Below are 22164 nucleotides of genomic sequence, written 5' to 3' on the forward strand. Positions count from 1 at the left end.
CGGATTGAAGATTGAACTGTCAATCTTCAGGAGTGCACTGCCACCTGAAAATACAGGAAGTCAGGCTGGGAGTGGTGTTCTCGTGAATAAAACAACTTGAGAAATTTTTGCTATGCTTTTGGATAATAAATAGTGATGAGCGAGTATACTCGTTGCTCGGATTTTCCCGAGTACACTCGGTTGGTCTCCAAGTATTTGCAACTGCTCAGAGATTTAGTTTTTGTTGATTCAGTTGAATTATTTACAGCTTCTATACAGGCTAAGTACATGTGGGGGTTGCCTGCTTGCTAGGGAATCTCCACATGTAATCAAGCTGTCTATCAGCTGTAAATCATTCAGCTGCGGAGAAGAAAACTAAGTCTCCGCGCACTAACAAATACTCGGAGATCACCCGAGCGTGATCGGGAAAACCCGAGCAACAAGTATATTTGCTCATCACTAATTATAAACCCTTTTCAAAAACATAAATTCCTTAAAAACTTGGAGTTTTCTTTTCAAAAGCTCAGCAAAAAGTCATTTTTTGGAGCATTTGGCCATTGTATTTTCTTAAAAGAATGCTTTCAGTGCTTCATTATTCAATGAAGTGGGAAAAAACAGGGAAAAAAGACATAACAAAAACCATAGGAAAACCCTCCAAAACAATGCCCAGGCCAAAACCATTAGAAAAATGCTCAGGAAATTTACAATACAAGCTTCTGGAAAAAAAAAAAAAAAAGTTTCCTGAAGTGTCTTCAGCTTTAAAAACTCAGTGGGTTCTCTAGAGTTTAAAAAATGTTGTGTGCACAAACCCAAAGTCTACAAAGTAGTGAAAATTCCTACAATGAGTATTTGATGTGTTTTTGATGTTCCTAATTTTCAGCAGCATTTCTGCACCAATTAGCTAAATTTGTTTTTTTTTTGCGGGGTTTTTTTTTTACATGCTTCTTTCAGCTATGGTTTTTGGCACTATTTTATCCTTCATTTTTTAAATAAAACTGTTTTGTTTTGGAAACTTGCACTTACATAGCTTTGGTAAAACTTTATTGATAAAGTCTTGTGCGGATTACATGCGTTTCAGTGTGTTTCTGCAGCAGTAACGCAAAAAAAATGCAGATTTTTTTATATGTGGATTTTATTCATCTCATTCAACTGTTTAGAGAAAAGCCGCAAAAAACCACAATTTTTTTACTCTTTGTTAAGAAAACAGCACGGTGGGCATGAAATTTCTATAAATCCCCTCCACATTCCTGGAATTGTAATTTGCTGCAATTTTTGCATAACGAAAATACACAACATCAGAAATGCACCAAATACTCATCCTGGGAACTGAGCCCTAGTGTTTGTTCCACGAACGTCCAAACACATTCATTAGGGAGGGAAATGGAGATATTCCTAAAGTTACTGAAGAAGTGAAGATCTGACCTGAACTAAGTGTTAGAGGACAAATGACATTTTGTATACAATTTGGGATATAATTAAATTGTGATGAAATATTCAGTGTGCTTAGAAATATGTGTATATATATATGTACCATATATATATATATATGCATAAATATGAATATAGTGTCTATCCAGAACACCATATATGTGTTTTAAAAGATATGCTCAGTTCCATTACTTTTATGTTTTTCAATGTATTCTTTAAGGATATAAATCTAAAATCTTGTACCTTACAGCTGTCTGTGAACATGGGTGTCTAAATGGTGGACGATGTGTGGCTCCAAATCGGTGCGCCTGCACATATGGTTTTACAGGACCCCAGTGTGAAAGAGGTAAGTGATGTTAAAGATGACAAATAAGTAGGCACACTGATGTCACCAGATCAATTCATTCATAGTAGTTTCAGTCTGCCATTACAAAATAAAGCAAATTAAATGTGGATATATCACAATAATATACACCACATAATGTATTTTAAGAGTTTTATGGCAACTTGTGCTGATGTCACTGATTCTCATTTCCAAAATCCATGTTGTGTCACCTTTTGTTCATCAAATTTCTAAATATCACTTTCCACTAATTACTTGACTTCTGTGTTTCTTTTTCACACTATTATATATAGCTATCCTCCTTTCTGCTCCTTTCGTTCTTCTCTGTGCTTACTGGTGCCTTCTGGAAAACATTTTAATTGTTTCCAAGAATTGAACGGAAGACCCTCCTTAACAACCGAGGTACCACCTTCTTGTTACTGCATTACTGTACAGTAGGCTTAGGGTTGAATATAAATGGCTATTCCTGACATTAAAAGTTATCACTTAGGGACTGGGAATAACTTTTAAAGAGAACCTTTCACCACATTTTTCATGTTGAACTGGACACACCATATAATTGTGGCTGCAGAGCAGAATAAACCATTTTTGTTATTTTTTTTTATTTTGTCTCTTCATTGGGGCTATATTAGCAATTAAAGTATTTGTCACAAAATTAGTTAACACCGTCTTGACTTAAAGGGAACCTGTCATCTGGTTTGGCCAATACGAATTAGGGCCACCCCTTTTCAGGGCTTATCTACAGCATTCTATAATGCTGTAGATAAGCCCCCGGCCCGACCTGAAAGATAAGAAAAATGAGTTTTATTATACTCACCTGCGGGGCGGTCTGGTCTGATGGGCGTCGCTGGTCTTGGTCCGGCGCCTCCCATTTTCCTACGATCCCCGTCCACCTGCTTGCTTCATGTGGATGAAGTGTCGCGGCTTCATCCACACAGGCTCCCCGACATCGCACTCCTGTGCAGGCATACTTATCTGCCCTGTTGAGGGCAGAGCAGAGTTCTTTGTGGATGAAGTGGGGACGCGTCATCCACACAAATCAAGCAGGAGGACGGCATCACAAGAAGATGGGAGGTACCGGACCAAGACCAGAGACGCCCATCGAACCGGACCGCCCCCAGGTGAGTATATTAAAATGTATTTTTCTTCTTTTACAGGTTGGATCGGGGGCTTATATACAGCATTATAGAATGCTGTATATAAGCCCTGGAAGGGGGTGGCCGTAACTTGTATTGGCCAAACCTGGTGACAGGTTCACTTTAGGAAAAGTTATCAGATAGCAACTCATACAAGGAGAATAAGTACACGCCTCCAGTGAAAACTATCAGATAACACCCACTATGACTAAGCCAAGGTTAACTGTTTAGGTGACAAGTACTTTGAGTTATAATATTTCTACAAGGGAAAGGCAAATTAGAAAAAAACAAAAAGAAACACTTTATTCTGCTCTGCAGCCATGATTACAAGGTGTACAGTTGAAAATGAAAAAATGTGTCCTCTTTAATGTTGGGAATGACCCTTAAGTACCGTAGATAGTGGCTGTACTGTATTCTTGCATGGAACTTTTATCTTTTCTTTCTATATGGGTCATTTAAATGTCCATTGTAATACGCAACATTTTAGGTCTTGGGAAATCTAACCATGCTCATATTAAAAAATAATTGTTAAAAATAGGATATTTCAGAGTTAAAAAAAATAAGTGCCATTTATTCTATCACAAATGGGATGATAGAAATGCTAGATAGTAAGATGTTTTGGATTACTAATTGGTGACAGAAATATTCTGTATCACAGATTAAATGAATTATTCTGTAATTACGTTCCTAGAAATCCAAGCTGCAGCACTGGGGGACAGGTGGCTATCTTCCCTTCTTAGCCAGATCATCTGGAAATCCAGGTGCTGTGTATGAATATATGCAGTATAGTGAGGAACAGCACTGGTCATCCTAGAAGTGTAAGATCTAGACGTTTCTTGCTTCCTCACTTCCCTCATCAGTTTTGGACAATAATAATAATACTTTGGCTCTTTTACAATTGTGGGATGTTTTTAGCGTTTCCTATTTAAAATGATTGTAACCCCTAACTTTTCTATTGAGCCCCCTCTCAACAAATGTCAGATACAAAGTGTAAGTCCTTGCATTTAACACATTGTACATCTTATATAAGTAATCTTTTTATGGTCTGGGAGCAATCTGGTCAAGTAGTGTCTTCTTTTGCTCTAAATTTATGACCTGCATACATGAAATTCATGTGTTTGATACACCAACGAATCTTCAGCTGGGGAAGATTTGTTTTTCCCTTAGGAATGGACGCTCACTAGGCAAATTGCCAAATCTATAGAGATTTATGATAGAGTAAAATATGCCTTATGTTTCTTACCATATGTAGTAAAATATGCAGTGCCATGAAAGTAAAAAATCTTAATTGAAACCGTATAAAAGAAGCCTAAAAAATCATTAATTGCAAAGGAATCTGACAGTGGGTGTTAGCCATGAACACACGGACAAATCAGAGATAAGAATTACCGTGATATATAACATTTCAATTATTACATTAATGATTACAAGCAATAGAAGACATTTCATTGGCATTTCCACTAGGATAACCATCTTATGGGAACTAGTATATGGAAATTGCAGTTTGTTTGGCGGTGATGTTACAGAGGTTGTCCACTGCTCGGAGAACCTCATCTCAATCACTAAATTCCCCCATGTAAAGTAATTCACTCACCTTAGGTGTCGGCACTATTCCAGCAATGTCGGCGCCTGCTCTCTTGGGGCTCACGTGACATTGTTATGTCATGTGAGCCCTGCAGCCAATCAGTGGCCATTTCAGTCTCATTTCATCCAGAGGAGGTCAGAGAGCAGCAGTAGCTCTCACTTCTTCCGGGTGTCAGTTTCGTCACAAGGAAGTGAGAGCGAAGCGGCCACTGATTGATTGACGTAACAATGTCACACGAGCCCCAGGAGAGCACATTGGTGGTGACTGTAGCTGTTATTATTTTACTTGGGGGAAATATAGTAATTGAGAAGGGATTGTCCAAGTAGTGGACAGCCCCTTTAAGAACAAAGTCTTCCAATGCCAGATTGATAGCATTTTGGCAAGGTGATACTGTTCAGATTAACGTCAGATATTTTCTATTACATTATTTAGAAGTAAGATACTAAGCTCTATCCATTAACACAGCCTATAGTTTAGTTAATCCCTTAAAGGGAATCTGTCAGCAAGAATTTTATGCACATGTATTCAAAGATAAGTCCAGCAATACCTTTGCATGGCCTCTGTTACTGAGAAATTAGCATTTGGAAAGTATTTTAAATTATTTTCCATTTTTAATTCTTCTTCTTGGCGGACATTAACCTACAGTCTCTTGATCGGTTATGCAATATTATAGTAGTATTGCAGTGAACTGTGAACTAGATGTTCATCTATGAAGACCAACCACATAGGAGGAGATCTCACATAGCAGATCTCACATGGCAAACATGGAGGCCATCAAAAGGCCCACACCTGCTATGGCATTCAATCTGCATATTGCAATCAAGTGACAGTTGCCATGTTGAAGACCTATAAATGCCACTGTCACGATTGACAGTGGCATTTAGGAGTTAAACTAGTTGGATTGAACCTAGATCTGATTGCACCAGTTATTGTCAGGTGCCGGCTAGGTAAGGCTACGTTCACATTTGCGTTGTGCGCCGCAGCGTCGGCGCCGCAACGCACAACGCAAACAAAAACGCATGCACAACGCTGCGTTTTGCGACGCATGCGTCCTTTTTTTGGTTGATTTTGGACGCAGCAAAAATGCAACTTGCTGCGTCCTCTGCGCCCGGACGCGTGCGCCGCAGTGACGCATGCGTCGCAAAACGCAAGTGCAACGCATGTCCATGCGCCCCCATGTTAAATATAGGGGCGCATGACGCATGCGGCGACGCTGCGGCGCCCGACGCTGCGGCGCAGACCGCAAATGTGAACGTAGACTTATACAGTCAGTTCCCATGCTGTATGCAGTTGGTTCAGTTACTGAACCATACAGTGATAGCGCATGGCCATTGTACATATACAGTGTTTTTTTTCAAACTGGTTAAATGGTAGTGGTTTTTGAGCTGACAGCTTTCCTTCACACTAGCCTCCATGATACTCAATAATTTGTTCAGCACTTAGACCCAAAAAGAGTGTTAAGTAGATATCAGTACTATTGTTCTGGAGGTCCTACTTTCAATATCTACCTTTTGTTGTATGATACATTTTTATGGGTTCACACCACTGTAAGTCATACCCCCTCATTAAAGTAATCAGAAATTCTCTTTACCTCCAAAAATACCAAAAGTATATAAAAAATAAATCTAAAATTGTGATGACAGACTGTAGATAGTGTGAATTAGCAATCACTAAACGGGTTGGGGTACACTCACTTGGCAGCGATAAAACATACAGTAACAGTGTCTTCCCTTTAACAAGTCCATTTCTGGTTTATTATACAAGCATAAACCACTATATGCCATGTAACCCTCATATAACCGACAGTCAGTCCATTCTCTTCAGCGGATACATCTCTACTCTTTACAAAAACGTATCTACCATATTAGTCCATTTTCAACTGCGGTTGTGTCCGCACAGGTCAATAACTGACACTAATCAGTGCATACAATTCCCCATGCTCTGGGTTACCTGTTTAACAGTTTTTCAGGCTTCACAAACTGGCTTCACATGGGTCTTGTCCCTACTCCACACCCTCAGTATCTTCCTGGACTTCCAGAAGCACCAGCCCACTCCAGACTCCCATGTGGCCTTTTCTTCCCTCCATGTGTACTGCAACCAGGAAGCATATAGGACCTTTCTGACATCTCAGGAACACACCCCTGGAAGGTATGTGGTTAACCAGTCCCGCCCATCACTTTCTGGTTAACCCTTAAATCCAGCCCTTTTTAAATATACAGGTTTGTGGGATAACAAGACCCAGCCACCTGTCCTGGATTCAGATTGCAGCATACTTCTGTCTGTGCAATACATATCTGTCTCTCAATAGACTAGTTGGTACATCACAATAGTTTGTTCTAAAACTCACAACACAAGCATACTTAATTTCAAAATCTAAGGATTCGGGGGCAAGACAATATGTTTTGAGGGCCTCAAGCATGAAAATCGACCCTGTTTTAGGTCTGTTCCTGTTTAGCTAGGGTTATGATAACAGTTTGGCAAATTCTTGCTAATTTTTTGCAATATGTCTGTGACTACTTTCTACCAAAATCTGTTTAATTGAAAAATAAAATGACAATTGGAAATACAGACACATAAAATGGCTCAATTGGGTATGTAATGGTGCTGTCATACTGATTACACTGATATCTTTGGAGAAGAAATCTGCTTTGTGATTCTTCTTTTATCACCATTTGAAGTTTTCTGAAGATTTTGGTGCACAGGGTCCGGACTGTGTAGTGGGTCTTCTCTTGCCTGTCTGTGATTCCCCGGCCCCTCTGCCTGTTCTGGTTTCAGTCACAAGGGCGGTGCCGGTGAGGTTTGAGTCACCACTCTTGTGTATAGAGTGCGGTGGCTGTAAGAATGCCCCCAGCACTGACTGAGAGCTGGTCCTAATGCTGAGCTGCTGTCAGTCAGTGCCAGGGGTGCAGTTATAGCTGCTTCTCTCAACACTCAGAGCAGTGACTGAACCCGTGCCGATGCCGCCTCCACTCTTGAAACCCAAACGTTACCGAGAGGAATAAAGTTGATTTCCTCCCGGAAGTAGGGGTCTAAGTACCTGTGCCAGGCAAGTTCATTACGCTATCAACCTGCAGAATAATCCCAAATCTGTTTTTTCAGGTGCCAGGTTTCCTTTAGTTCACAAACAGAAGTGCTATCTGCAGTCACTCTCTTAATGCAGGTCACTTGCTACTATAATTATGAATGAGGTGTGCACCTGCTGAGTGCTCATTTCATGTATATATATAAAGCTGTGCTCTCATAGCTTATTAAAATCTAATCACAGCATGTTTCGCCTCTTCAGGCGTTTTCAAGGGGTAAAGGGTAATGGCTCTTTTTAACTGCCAACTATCTCTTGTGATGTTTTGGCATTACATGGCTAATCATAGTGCTAAATATGTTGCTGCATTACAGCACTTAATGTAGTGGCATCCAATAGCATCATTAGTTTTAGACTTCGCTGGAGATGCATGCATGCTCACCAATCAGCTGGTGAGATGCAGTATCGTCACAATGCCATCGCATGCTGATTGCACCCACAAATCAGTATTTATCACAGTGGTCCTTGCTGTTTGATAAATTTGTCACATGTCTAGACTGTGTATTCTAAGATTACACCATCTACTAGTTGATTTACTTTATGCCAAAAGTATGCACCAAACACATAAAAATATGATGTAAGTCATAAACTACAGGTTTATTTGGTGCAAATAACTTAATAAGTCTCTCCCATTGTCTTTTCCAGCTAAGTGACCACTTGTTACTCGGAGATTTTATCTAAAATTAGATTTTATTTTGAGAAAGATAATAATTCTAACTTCTATATTCTATTTTTCCAATATGAAAAGTGTCATAAAAATGGAGTAATCATTGTTCAGAACTTAGACATAATCTAATGTCAGAACCATTCTTGTAGAAGACAAAAACAAATATTTTTATGTATATTTTTAAAATGGTGGAGATAACTGAAGAGTGTTTTTGCAGAGTTGGCTGTGGACTTCTTGAGGTATCCCATAGTCTCTGTGGACTTCTTCATGTGTCCCATAGTCTCTGTGTACTTCTTGAGGTGTCCCATAGTCTCTGTGGACTTCTTTATGTGTCCCATAGTCTCTGTGGACTTCTTCATGTGTCCCATAGTCTCTGTGGACTTCTTGAGGTATCCCATAGTCTCTGTGGACTTCTTGAGGTGTCCCATAGTCTCTGTGGACTTCTTCATGTGTCCCATAGTCTCTGTGTACTTCTTGAGGTGTCCCATAGTCTCTGTGGACTTCTTCATGTGTCCCATAGTCTCTGTGGACTTCTTCATGTGTCCCATAGTCTCTGTGGACTTCTTGAGGTGTCCCATAGTCTCTGTTGACTTATTGAGGTGTCCCATAGTCTCTGTTGACTTATTGAGGTGTCCCATAGTCTCTCTGGTCTATAGAAGAAATAGCTGGCCAACAGCACACGGAAAGATGGATGCACGTCCTAATTCCACTGGACCCCCATGGAAAATGTACATACCAAATAAAAAAATGAAGGACAGCATCCAGTCCAGGTGAAAGTGTTCACAAATGAATTCCTTTATTTGCCAAAGTGCAACGTTTCGACCCACATGGGTCTTTGTCAAGCATAAAACACATGGATAATGGTGGATTCTTATAGGGGATGGATTACCATACACCAATCCCCACAAAGTATCCACCCACATCAGAAATATCTCTTAAAATTACGCAACAATAAAAATACATATATCACATCTTAAATACATAACGAATCTCTAAGCAAAATACAAGAAATCGTCATATCATCGGCGGTACCATTATCCATGTGTTTTATGCTTGACAAAGACCCATGTGGGTCTAAACGTTGCACTTTGGCAAATAAAGGAATTCGTTTGTGAACACTTTCACCTGGACTGGATGCTGTCCTTCATTTTTTATTTGGTATGTACATTTTCCATGGGGGTCCAGTGGAATTAGGACGTGCATCCATCTTTCCGTGTGCTGTTGGCCAGCTATTTCTTCTATAGACTTGGTTTGGACCTTGGCAGGCGTGCACCGGATATATGATGGTTGAAACCACTTTGAGTCCAGAAATGGGTGAACTGGACGTTGCCGCTACTTTTTCCTATACTGATGATGATGCCAGAAGGATAATCTCAGGCCCGCAGACTAGTGCTGCATTTTTAAGCACTCCTTCAGCTGACATGTTAAGAAGGAGATACGAGAATGAGAAAAGGAGATTGATCTCGTTTGAATTACATGCTACGACATTGATTGAATACTATAAAGCACGGAGGATACCTCGGGGGTTGCGACCCCATTTGCGCCCTACATTGATGGCGGACAATGCACAGTTTTGCACTAAATTTGAGTCCATAACTAATAAGTTTTGTTTTGACCTGATGCTCCTTAACATTGAGTATTTACAATTGGAAGCAGGGACTATTCAAAAGAACATTGCTGACCTAGAGCAACAATTAGCTGTACAATTGACGGCACAAGATTTAAGTTCCTGTAAAAATGTATTGGAAGAATCCTTGTTGAAATTTCGGAGAGATATCGAGGGTACTAAAAGGACCAAATGGTTCCGTGACACGGAGGACTACAAAAATGGTCGTGTCTTCTCCTGGCAGATGGGACAGCAAACATCTTCCTTTAAAAACAAGAGGAATAGGAATTTTTTCCAGACCAGGAGAAAGAAGCGTACGATGGAAAGGAACCAACAATTTGGCTTCACTTGGTGAATCAGACTCCGTGGATGACACTAATACAGGCACGTCAACTTCAATGCATTTTTTAGGGAGAGGCCCTGCCGAAAGTGCTATTCAAAGAGAAGGAGCCGGAGAGGAGGTAGGAAGCACAAAAGGAAAAAGACCGCCGCAGAACCAGAGGATGACACGCAAATTAGTGTCAAATTAGGCTGGTCATGATATCTAAACTTCTTTTTGAGGTTTCCAACATCCCTCTCAACCAACTGTACATAGGCCTCCACATCATTGACAAAGACCCATGTGGGTCGAAACGTTGCACTTTGGCAAATAAAGGAATTCGTTTGTGAACACTTTCACCTGGACTGGATGCTGTCCTTCATTTTTTATATAGTCTCTCTGGTCGTCTTGAGGTGTCCCATAGTTTTGGTGGACGTCTTGAGGCATCCCATCGTCTCTCTGGGGACTTCTTGAGGTGTCCCATAGTCTCTATATAGCTTTTATTATGAAACTGGAGTGATTTGTGACCATGTCCTGTTTTTTTTATGACAGATCATAGTGGTTTACTCTTGCATGTACTGTTCGAATATTGTGATGTTCTTTATTTGTCTAGTTATCAGGCTGAACTGTAATAACAGGAAGACATAGAAACATTTTGTTACTGAAGAATTTCTCATCCTTGTTGCTGTTACTATATGCGGACTTAGGACTCCATACTCCATAGGACTCAGAAGACTTAGTGAATTATTTGGAGTAAAGATCAGTATAGCAGAACATCTGTATTCACGTTGCTTCCTTCTAAATATTTGTGCTTTGTTGCTACAGCTGAGTAATGACCTTCATATCCATGGAGCATATTTACTTTCATGAAACAAATGGTTAGTGTCACCGTGGTGTCAATCAGATGATTTACATAGTGCTACAGTAGCTATGTGCGTACTCTCTAAACTGTTGGAAATATCACGCTGCATTCTTTCCTGCCACCCATCTCAAGCATCTGTTCATGAGTGACTTAATATGTAGTACATCATTGTTTGGACTCAGCCCTGGGTTGGACAAAGTCAATTCTTGGACAGTAGTTCTGGGGACAGATGTGGTCTGCTGGCTGCACATTGCGCATGTATGCACTCAGGTTTTACAAAGTGAAAGCTGCAAGCTAGATGCAGAAACTTTGATTTCTATAACAAATGATAGACTATTTTTTATTTAAAAAAAACCACAAAGTGCACTATGTTGGTCATATTGGAACTCTAAGCAGAGTGTTGAGGGTGTCATGACTTGTGAAGTTTCTGAGAGCTCCATTAGTTGTCCAAACTATGGACTCTAAAAATTGTAAAATTGGTGAACTTGTGGCTATCCCTTATAATCTATCACTAGGTTTTAGCTGTGTAATATGAAAGCACCATAATGGAGGAACAGAGACTATGATTAGTGGGATGTGTCAGTTACTGGGTTGTTTTTGAAGTTTCAATACAATCAACATTTTATCTGCAGGAGATTATGAGTACAGGAAGACTGGTCTCGTGCCTCCTTGTCCAACCACGATCAGCACCTATTAGCAGCTCTGTGTCACAAAGCTGTGGTGTGGCTGCGGTTATACACATCTCAACACCTGAGCTCTGCTAGAACTGTAGCAGAGAAAACTGTGACTATCATTACTGCTTCATTCGGTATAATAAGTGATGCATCGATGAAATCAGGATCTATGTCCCTACCTCATGCTATCAGATCATTTAGCAAAAACCTACTGGCAGATTCCCCCAAGCATGGCAATCTCTAAATCACTTCCTATAATAGCAGAGTAATTTTAAAAAAATTATAAAATCATAGGATTTTTCAACATGATTTTTACCTTCTTGTCCCAATACCCTGCCAAGAGTTGCAGATACTAAAAAGAAAAGTTTTTTATAGTAGAAATAAATGTATTATTATCTGAAAAAAAATAGCCTTATTACTTTTGTTTAAGGAAAATAAAAGTAGAGGATCCTTTTTTTTTCAGGATCTTTATCTTTTGACCAGAGTAAAGAATAGTTACAAACAGTGTTTGCCCTTCTGGATGACCTGTCATGGCCTATATTACAGAGACAATCTATTCTTTTGAATGGGCACAGTGTAATTCTAAGTTTCCCTTCTGTTGGGCATTATAGAGAAATCGAAGACTTACCATCACTTGTCTGCATAGTTTATAGTCACTAGTGGGCACATGATGACCTGCCTAATGAGAACCCTTTTAGCAAGTATGGTTTGTCTAAAGAAGTAACCCCTTAAAATAGTGGTAAACCAATCAGAATGATGCGTTGATAGAATGTTAAATAGTCCAGTGATCATGGGTCTAGAGTGAGGGCAAGAGTAAGGTAAAAATTAAAGGTGGACAGGACAGTTATGCTAAGAATTGCTTATGTAGAGTATTAGTAGATATATGAATGTTTGTTTGTCTTTTTCCTTTCATCTACTGTATGCTGTCTTTTTGATTTTCTACATAAATTAATGTCTATGTCAGAAAAAATCACAAGCAATGCAATGTTAAAATACTTGGTGCCCTCCTTTTTTATTTTTGTAGTGTAGTGCCTCTGATTCTCAGCCCTCCTTATTTTATAAAATTACTGGAAGCTTCTGAGACTATCCTTGCACATTGGGCTTTGGTCATCTGAGACTATTCTTGCACATTGGGCTTTGGTTATCTGAGACTATACTTGCACATTGGGCTTTGGTCATCTGAGACTATTCTTGCACATTGGGCTTTGGTCATCTGAGACTATACTTGCACATTGGGCTTTGGTCATCTGAGACTATTCTTGCACATTGGGCTTTGGTCATCTGAGACTATCCTTGCACATTGGGCTTTGGTCATCTGAGACTATACTTGCACATTGGGCTTTGGTCATCTGAGACTATTCTTGCACATTGGCCTTTGGTCATCTGAGACTATTCTTGCACATTGGGCTTTGGTCATCTGAGACTATTCTTGCACATTGGGCTTTGGTCATCTGAGACTATTCTTGCACATTGGGCTTTGGTCATCTGAGACTATTCTTGCACATTGGGCTTTGGTCATCTGAGACTATTCTTGCACATTGGTCTTTGGTCATCTGAGACTATACTTGCACATTGGGCTTTGGTCATCTGAGACTATTCTTGCACATTGGGCTTTGGTCATCTGAGACTATCCTTGCACATTGGGCTTTGGTCATCTGATACTATCCTTGCACATTGGGCTTTGGTCATCTGAGACTATTCTTGCACATTGGGCTTTGGTTATCTGAGACTATACTTGCACATTGGGCTTTGGTCATCTGAGACTATTCTTGCACATTGGCTTTTGGTCATCTGAGACTATTCTTGCACATTGGCCTTTGGTCATCTGAGACTATTCTTGCACATTGGGCTTTGGTCATCTGAGACTATTCTTGCACATTGGGCTTTGGTCATCTGAGACTATCCTTGCACATTGGGCTGTCATCTGAGACTATCCTTGCACATTGGACTTTGGTCATCTGAGACTAACCTTGCACATTGGGCTTTGGTCATCTGAGACTATCCTTGTACATTGGGCTTTGGTCATCTGAGACTATCCTTGTACATTGGGCTTTGGTCATCTGAGACACTCCAACCTGCTCGTACTTGGTTATCCAAAGTACTATTGAAGCACAGTGAGCATAAAGATGGCCAAGATAATCTTAGCAGATGTAAATCCTTCTGTACTCCTTTTAGGTTTTTGTCAAGTGAAAATCCTTTTGCTGATTTGAGAGACAGCTACGGCCAAACCACAACTCCAGTAGTAAAGAAAATAATTTCCTTAGTGCCCACCCAGTCCTAGCAGTGGGTATCTTCACTGGCCGCCCATTACTGCTTGTCATCCAGTTCTTAGTGCTCATAGTTTACAGCTTCAGCTTTACTGCTCTGAAAGTTGTTGAAAGGTTGAATTACTCCAACAGGGAAGTGCCGATTGGAGAGGCGTTAGTATCATGATGTTTATTCAACTTGTCATTAACTAACTTGGTTGTTTAAAAACTGAAACTAATTAAAAATTCCAGAGCACGTTACTATTTACATAAGGTATGAGTTAGTAATTTCGTTTCTGCAAACATTATTTTTATTTTGTTTAACTTTTGAAAAATGTTGAGATCCAAGATCCAAGCTTTTGTTGCCAAATCCTTTTGGGGGTAAGACATTAGCCAGTGGTATATATCAAGTACCACCGCTGTACATAGGCCTGGTCAGACATTGAAACAGTGAGCTCTATTTGAAAAGGTGGAGTAGCTTGGTAGATTTCCAAAGAAAGTGAGTAATTATTGACCTAATGTACAGAGCACATATTCTTTTGGTAAGAAATTTATGCTTTACAGGGTGTGCTAGAGTTCACATCCTTTTTTTCACATCTTCCAAAAGATTGTAAAATGCTCAGCTGCTCTATTAAATGTTTAGCCCTACAAAGACTCCAATGGGAAAAATAATAATTGATAATTCATGTTGATCTGTGTACAGAGACCAGAGGACCTTTAACCCCCAAACATATAGCCTGCCTAACATTCAGATCTTCTAAATTCTAATTAGTGATGAGTTCACCCTCAAAAAGATGGCGTTGATACTTGTACTAAAGCTCACAGCTTCTTCTGACTCTAATCTTTACATGATCATCAATCGTCCTATATTGCATTTATTGATTTGTAATTGCTAATATTTTTAATCTGGATTGTTCTTCACTTCCATATTCTGTAAAATTTTATTACTAGTCTTCCCTTTTACCTGTTACCATAAATTGGGTATTTCCATGATAGAACTTCACTTTTGCGCAATACTTTTGATTGTAGCAATTAAATATAGATTATCCAGATATTGTCCCCTCTGGAATGAATGGATAAGAACTGTAAAAATCAAAATATAAAATGTGATAGCAATGTAAAAATAGCATAAAACATGGTCTTTAAGGATGTTATCAAGAAATCCAAAATAAAAACTCCCTCCACTGTTACTTGTGATTAGCATGATCAGTTGAACCACGTCATCTAAAAATGTTCTGATTTTATTTTACTCCCAGTTCCCAGCAACCTCCAGTGTTTGTTGAGTCAGGCACGTCTGTATTTTCCTACTAAGGCTGAAACGTACCTTTCCTAACATGCTACATACATAGAGAATTCTACAAGACCTACCCCTTTCACCTGCTGCAGAAAAGTAACAATAGCTACACCCAAGGAGTTTATGTGCAGCTTCAAGACAAATAATGACCGGCCCATTATCATTGTTGCCCATAAATTTCCTAGCATCACTGTTATTGTCCCATACATTGAATCAATAAGGTATAAGGAGAAAACAAAATTCCCTTTAAAGGGAATCCGTTGGCAGATTTTGCTATGTAATCTCACAGCAGCATGATGTAGGGGCAGAAACTGTGCTTCCAGTTATGTATCACGTAGTTAACTGGGTTCAGCAGTTATGAATGATAGAAATAACAAAAGACTGACTGGCACATCCAAGCTAGTGTGAATAGGTGCATACTAGGAGCGGCCACCTCCATATACAATATTGTTGTGAATTTGGATTCTGGGCTCCCCCGGTGGCCGCTTGTGGAATTGGACTTGTCATCCTCTTTCCTGTTTCACCTGGTTCCATCAGTAGTGGGTGTCGCTATTTAAGCTCATTTCTCTGGTGGTTTCTTGCCGGTCAACAATGTTATCTGATGCCTCTCAGTGCTTGTTCCTGCTTCTAGACTACTACTAGATAAGTTGGACTTTTGTCCATGTTTTGTTTTGCCTATTTGTTCCAGTTCACAGCTGAAGTTTTGTTACTGTGTCTGGAAAGCTCTCGTTGATCAGGGATTGCTACTCTGGCGTTATGAGTTAATGCCAGAGTTTAAGGTAATCTCTGGATGGTGTTTTGTTAGTGTTTTTCTGCTGACCATGAAAGTATACTATCTGTCTTCTGCTATCTAGTAAGCGGACCTCAAATTTGCTAAGACTATTTTCCTGCTGCGTTTGTTGTTTCATCTGAACTCACCGTCATTATATGTGGGGGGCTACTGTCTTCTTTGGAATATTTCTCTAGAGGTGAGCCAGGTCTTATATTTCCCTCTGCTAGCTATTTAGGTCTTAGGCCAGAGCTGGGCATCTAGCGATAAATAGGAAATGCTACCTGGCTATTTCTAGTTGCGCGGCAGGCTTAGTTCATGGTCAGTATAGTTCCATCTTCCGAGAGCTTGTCCCTCTATAGGCTTGCTATGATCTCTGCCTGCAGAGATCATGACAGTTTGACCGGCCAGTAAAGTGTTAAAGACCCAGGTTGAGAAAGGAGAGTTATAAGAAGTCTGCTGGAATTTTTTTTTTTTTTTTTTTTTCCTCCAGTCTGCCTTGCTGCAGTCTTTTTTCTCTCTCTCCTCCTAATCTCTGTATGGCTCTGTGTGCACCTGACAATAATGGATCTCCAGAGTGTAACTGCGGGTTTGAATAATCTCATCACGAAAGTACAAAATTTACAAGATTTTGTGGTACATGCTCCGGTATCTGAGCCGAGAATTCCTTTGCCGGAGTTCTTCACAGGGAATAGAGCTAGCTTCCAGAATTTCCGAAATAATTGTAAGCTTTATTTGTCCCTGAAGTCTCGTTCAGCTGGAGACCCTGCTCAACAGGTTAGGATTGTGATTTCCTTGCTCAGGGGTGACCCTCAAGATTGGGCCTTCTCATTGCCAGCAGGGGATCCTGCGTTACGCGATGTGGATGCGTTTTTTCTGGCCTTGGGCTTGCTTTATGAGGAACCTCATTTGGAACTTCAGGCAGAAAAAACTTTGATGGCACTATCTCAGGGGCAAGACGAAGCTGAAGTTTTCTGCCAAAAATTCCGTAAATGGTCTGTGCTTACTCAGTGGAATGAGTGCGCCTTGGCGGCAACTTTCAGAGAAGGTCTCTCTGATGCCGTTAAGGATGTTATGGTGGGGTTCCCTGTGCCTGCAGGTCTGAATGAGTCCATGACAATGGCTATTCAGATTGATAGGCGTCTGCGGGAGCGCAAACCGGTGCACCATCTGGCGGTGTCTATGGAAAAGACGCCAGAAAGTATACAGTGTGATAGAATTCTGTCCAGGAGCGAGCGACAGAATTTTAGACGGAAGAATGGATTGTGTTTCTATTGTGGGGATTCTACTCATGTTATATCAGCATGCTCTAGGCGTACAAAGAAGCTTGATAAGTCTGTTTCCATTGGCACCATTCAGTCTAAGTTTATTTTGTCTGTAACCCTGATTTGCTCTTTGTCATCCATTGCCACGGACGCCTATGTTGACTCTGGCGCCGCTCTGAGTCTTATGGATTGGTCCTTTGCCAATCGTTGTGGTTTTGATTTAGAGCCTTTGGAGACTCTTATTCCTCTGAAGGGGATTGACTCCACCCCGTTGGCTAATAATAAACCACAATACTGGACACAAGTAACCATGCGTATCAATCCGGATCACCAGGAGATTATTCGTTTCCTGGTGCTGTATAATTTACATGACGATTTGGTACTGGGATTGCCATGGTTGCAGTCTCACAACCCAGTCTTGGACTGGAGAGCAATGTCTGTGTTGAGCTGGGGATGTAAGGGTATTCATGGGGACTTACCTTTGGTTTCTATTTCGTCGTCCATTCCCTCTGAAGTCCCTGAGTTCCTCTCTGATTATCAAGATGTCTTTGACGAACCCAAGCTTGGGTCGTTACCTCCGCACCGTGAGTGCGATTGTGCCATAGATTTGATACCGGGTTGTAAATATCCCAAGGGTCGTTTGTTTAATCTGTCTGTGCCGGAACATGCTGCTATGCGGGAATATATAAAGGAGTCTTTGGAAAAGGGACATATTCGTCCATCTTCTTCTCCCTTGGGAGCTGGGTTTTTCTTTGTCTCAAAAAAAAAGACGGCTCTTTGAGACCATGTATTGATTATCGGCTTCTGAATAAGATCACTGTTAAGTATCAATACCCATTGCCATTGCTTACTGATTTGTTTGCTCGTATAGAGGGTGCTAAGTGGTTCTCTAAAATTGATCTTCGTGGGGCGTATAATTTGGTGCGGATCAGGCAGGGGGATGAGTGGAAGACCGCATTTAATACGCCCGAGGGCCACTTTGAGTATTTGGTCATGCCTTTTGGTCTTTCTAATGCCCCTTCAGTTTTCCAGTCTTTTATGCATGATATTTTCCGCGATTTTCTGGATAAATTTATGATAATATATCTGGATGATATTCTGATTTTTTCTGATGACTGGGACTCTCATGTCCAGCAGGTCAGGAGAGTTTTTCAGGTTCTGCGGTCTAATTCTTTATGTGTGAAGGGGTCTAAGTGCGTTTTTGGGGTCCAGAAAATTTCCTTTTTGGGATATATGTGGTACCTTCAGTTGAGCCTCCTGCTCCGGTGTTGGTTGAGGGTGAGTTGGAGTACGTTGTGGAGAAAATTTTGGACTCTCGTGTTTCCAGACGGAGACTCCAGTATCTGGTCAACTGGAAGGGTTACGGCCAGGAGGATAATTCTTGGGTCAATGCATCTGATGTTCATGCTTCTGATCTTGTTCGTGCCTTCCATAGGGCTCATCCTGGTCGCCCTGGTGGATCTGGTGAGGGTTCGGTGCCCCCTCCTTGAGGGGGGGGTACTGTTGTGAATTTGGATTCTGGGCTCCCCCGGTGGCCGCTTGTGGAATTGGACTTGTCATCCTCTTTCCTGTTTCACCTGGTTCCATCAGTAGTGGGTGTCGCTATTTAAGCTCATTTCTCTGGTGGTTTCTTGCCGGTCAACAATGTTATCTGATGCCTCTCAGTGCTTGTTCCTGCTTCTAGACTACTACTAGATAAGTTGGACTTTTGTCCATGTTTTGTTTTGCCTATTTGTTCCAGTTCACAGCTGAAGTTTTGTTACTGTGTCTGGAAAGCTCTCGTTGATCAGGGATTGCTACTCTGGCGTTATGAGTTAATGCCAGAGTTTAAGGTAATCTCTGGATGGTGTTTTGTTAGTGTTTTTCTGCTGACCATGAAAGTATACTATCTGTCTTCTGCTATCTAGTAAGCGGACCTCAAATTTGCTAAGACTATTTTCCTGCTGCGTTTGTTGTTTCATCTGAACTCACCGTCATTATATGTGGGGGGCTACTGTCTTCTTTGGAATATTTCTCTAGAGGTGAGCCAGGTCTTATATTTCCCTCTGCTAGCTATTTAGGTCTTAGGCCAGAGCTGGGCATCTAGCGATAAATAGGAAATGCTACCTGGCTATTTCTAGTTGCGCGGCAGGCTTAGTTCATGGTCAGTATAGTTCCATCTTCCGAGAGCTTGTCCCTCTATAGGCTTGCTATGATCTCTGCCTGCAGAGATCATGACACAATATGCAAAAAAAGTTGCACTCTATTGTTCTAAAGCATGTCACTGTGAAATATATTAAATATGAATAGCAATACTGCTTCTGAATGCTAGGGAAAAAATGAGATGCTTAGCGCATAATTTGGCCAATTCATGCCTGCCCATCAACCAACGTCAAGGTGGTCTCAAAACTGATGGGTAATGTAACTGAGTGTAAACTGAGGGTCCTGTTCCAATTTTTGTTTTGGCTATTCTGCTAGGTGAGTTGTCCGGTAGTGATAATCTCCTACCGATAAAACACAGATTGTATCGAAACAGAAAACACAGCCCAATAAGTGACACATCCCTGGAATCAGGCTCTCTTCCACTACACAGTGTTGCTCTTAGACAGCATAGCAAAAACCTGCTGTCAGATTCCCTGTAAGATAGCTTTCCAACACCACTATGCCATGTAATAGGAAGCTATTAAGCTTGGTGACACCATTACTTATCTACCATGAAAGGGGGGCACAATTCATACCCATGTGGAAGACTTGATTTCTAAAAATTGGAGTAAGAGGCGATCCTGGTGATGATTGTCAATGGCCTTATGACGAGTCCGGTCTATCAGGCTGTCTGGTTACAGTGTACCTGCTGCAAGAAAAGGTGTAAATGAGTCTCATCCTCTAATACTTCATCAATACAGTATTATGACGTGCCCCTGGGCGCAGTAAATATATTCTGCATGCATTATCTCAAGTGAAGTCTTGTAAAATAACATTCATGAAGGAAACACTTTGTAAGCGTGGTAATGCGGCCTCACTGTACTCTTATTGTAAGCCAGCTATGTGCCGCATGGACTGCCTGGACTAAAAAAAGAAAACAAATCTAAGTAAATAAAAACACGGTCAAGCTAAGTAACGCTCCGCAAATATAGTGGACGCACTGAGTTCTGTACAGAATCCCCAGCCCGCTCTGCACAGGCTACAGCTTTCACACTGGGCACTGACGTTTAGCACAACACTGTTGCAGTGTACATGGGGTGATCATGATGCAGAAACATCATGGATGAAAAACACTGGCATTAAATAATCAGGATTTTTTTCTATGAATGGTGCCCTTCATCTGCCTGCAGAAAGTAGCAGCTTGTATTTGACAGTCTGATGTTGTCTCTGTGCCAGGTAAGCGCTCCGCTGCACATATAGTGGATGATGGCATTGTCAGACACTTAGCACCTGGAATTACTGACAACAGAAAAAATCTATCCTCGCTTTCAGGGCATTGTGAAATTAGATTATAATCAGAAGTGGACTTGGTAACAGTTTTTTTCATTATCACAGACACCTACGATTTTATCTTTACTACAAAAAAGAAGTATGAAATGTGACATAAACCTCCTTCTATGACCTTCTCATAACTGTGTGCCCAATGTACAGTATATAAGCGTATAGCCATAATTGGAATAGGGCCACTCCATCATAACCATTACCACAGTTTTACGACATGAAATGCTTTTGATTTGTGGTCTCAAGGGTATCCCCTGTGTCTTTCACTCTTCCTCCTTCATAGATGTGGATCAATCCCTGAGTAGAGGCAAGCCTTCTTGACTCCTGGGCCCCAGAATAGCGCCCGTGCCTTTAAGGGCTCTTTTCCACTTGAGAGAAGAAAAAAACGGAAGTAAAACATGCGATTGCCATGCGAGTCATATGAACTCCAGCATGGGAATTTTTCTGAATATTTTCTCACGCTAGAGTTCATATGAGTTTATACCAGCAGGGGGCGCAGCACCGCAAGTCTAGGTAGCTACGTTCCCCTGCATTCCATTCATTCCCCAGATTTTACTGTCAGGAGCACAGCTGCATTAGCAGGCTCCTGGCTGTAAAATTATTTAACCCCTTCAGATGGATTTACAGCGTGGGACAAGACTGTAACGACGGAAGGTATGGGATATTGTTGATTTTTTATTTTAACTTTGTTTCAGCTGACAAGGGTCTTCAATTGGATTGAGAGTATAATAAACTATTACACCCTGTGTCTTTATTTCATTAAAATACTTTTTCCCTAATGTGTGTGTTTTATTAACCATTTACTAGTATTGGATTAATAATGGATAGGTGTCTCATTGAGACCTCTCCATTATTAACCAGGCATAATGTCACCTTAGAATAGCAAGGTGATATTAACCCTTTATTACCCCATATCCCACCACTACACTGGAGTGGGAAGAGAGTGGCCAAGTGCCAGAATAGGCGCATCTTCCAGATGTGCCTTTTCTGGGGTGGCTGGGAGCAGACGTTTTTAGCCGGGGGGGGGGGGGGTGCTATAACAATGGTCCTCCTCTAGGCTATTAATATCTGCCCTCAGTCACTGGCTTTACCACTCTGGCGGAGAAACTTGCGCGGGAGCCCACGCCAATTTTTTCCGTGATTTAACCCTTTATTTTAACAGAGCCACCAAATTTTACACACAGACACTTCTTACATTAGTAGTCAGGAATATGTAATAAAATAAGGGATAAGAAATGGTTTACTGTATGTAAACCATGTCTCATATCCTGTCGGGTTTGGGAAGGAGATAGCAAAAGCTGGCAATTGAATTACCGGCATTTCTGGTATCTAGCGCTGCATTAAATATAAATATATATATAGGTGTCTCACTCACACACATATATATATATAGGTATATATACCTATTCTATGTGTATATATCTATTCTAATCTAACCTGTCAGTGTGAT

At 40.8% G+C, this 22164-nt stretch overlaps 1 protein-coding gene across 5 annotated transcripts in view; it reads left to right on the top strand.

Annotated features, from left to right (window-relative positions):
- Positions 1–22164, top strand: part of FBN1 (fibrillin 1) — a 408947-nt gene that overhangs the window by 146751 nt on the left and 240032 nt on the right. For 4 of the 5 annotated variants that reach the window (XM_077263717.1, XM_077263719.1, XM_077263721.1 and 1 more), the window contains one exon: positions 1658–1753. In XM_077263717.1, coding sequence (XP_077119832.1) covers positions 1658–1753 — 96 coding nt within the window. Of the gene's footprint in view, positions 1–1657; positions 1754–3686; positions 3705–22164 lie in introns of those variants that run through there. The other variant, XM_077263722.1, reaches the window with a different exon arrangement.

This window comes from Ranitomeya variabilis, chromosome 5 (genome assembly GCF_051348905.1).
Source record: "Ranitomeya variabilis isolate aRanVar5 chromosome 5, aRanVar5.hap1, whole genome shotgun sequence".
Lineage (NCBI taxonomy): Eukaryota > Metazoa > Chordata > Amphibia > Anura > Dendrobatidae > Ranitomeya > Ranitomeya variabilis.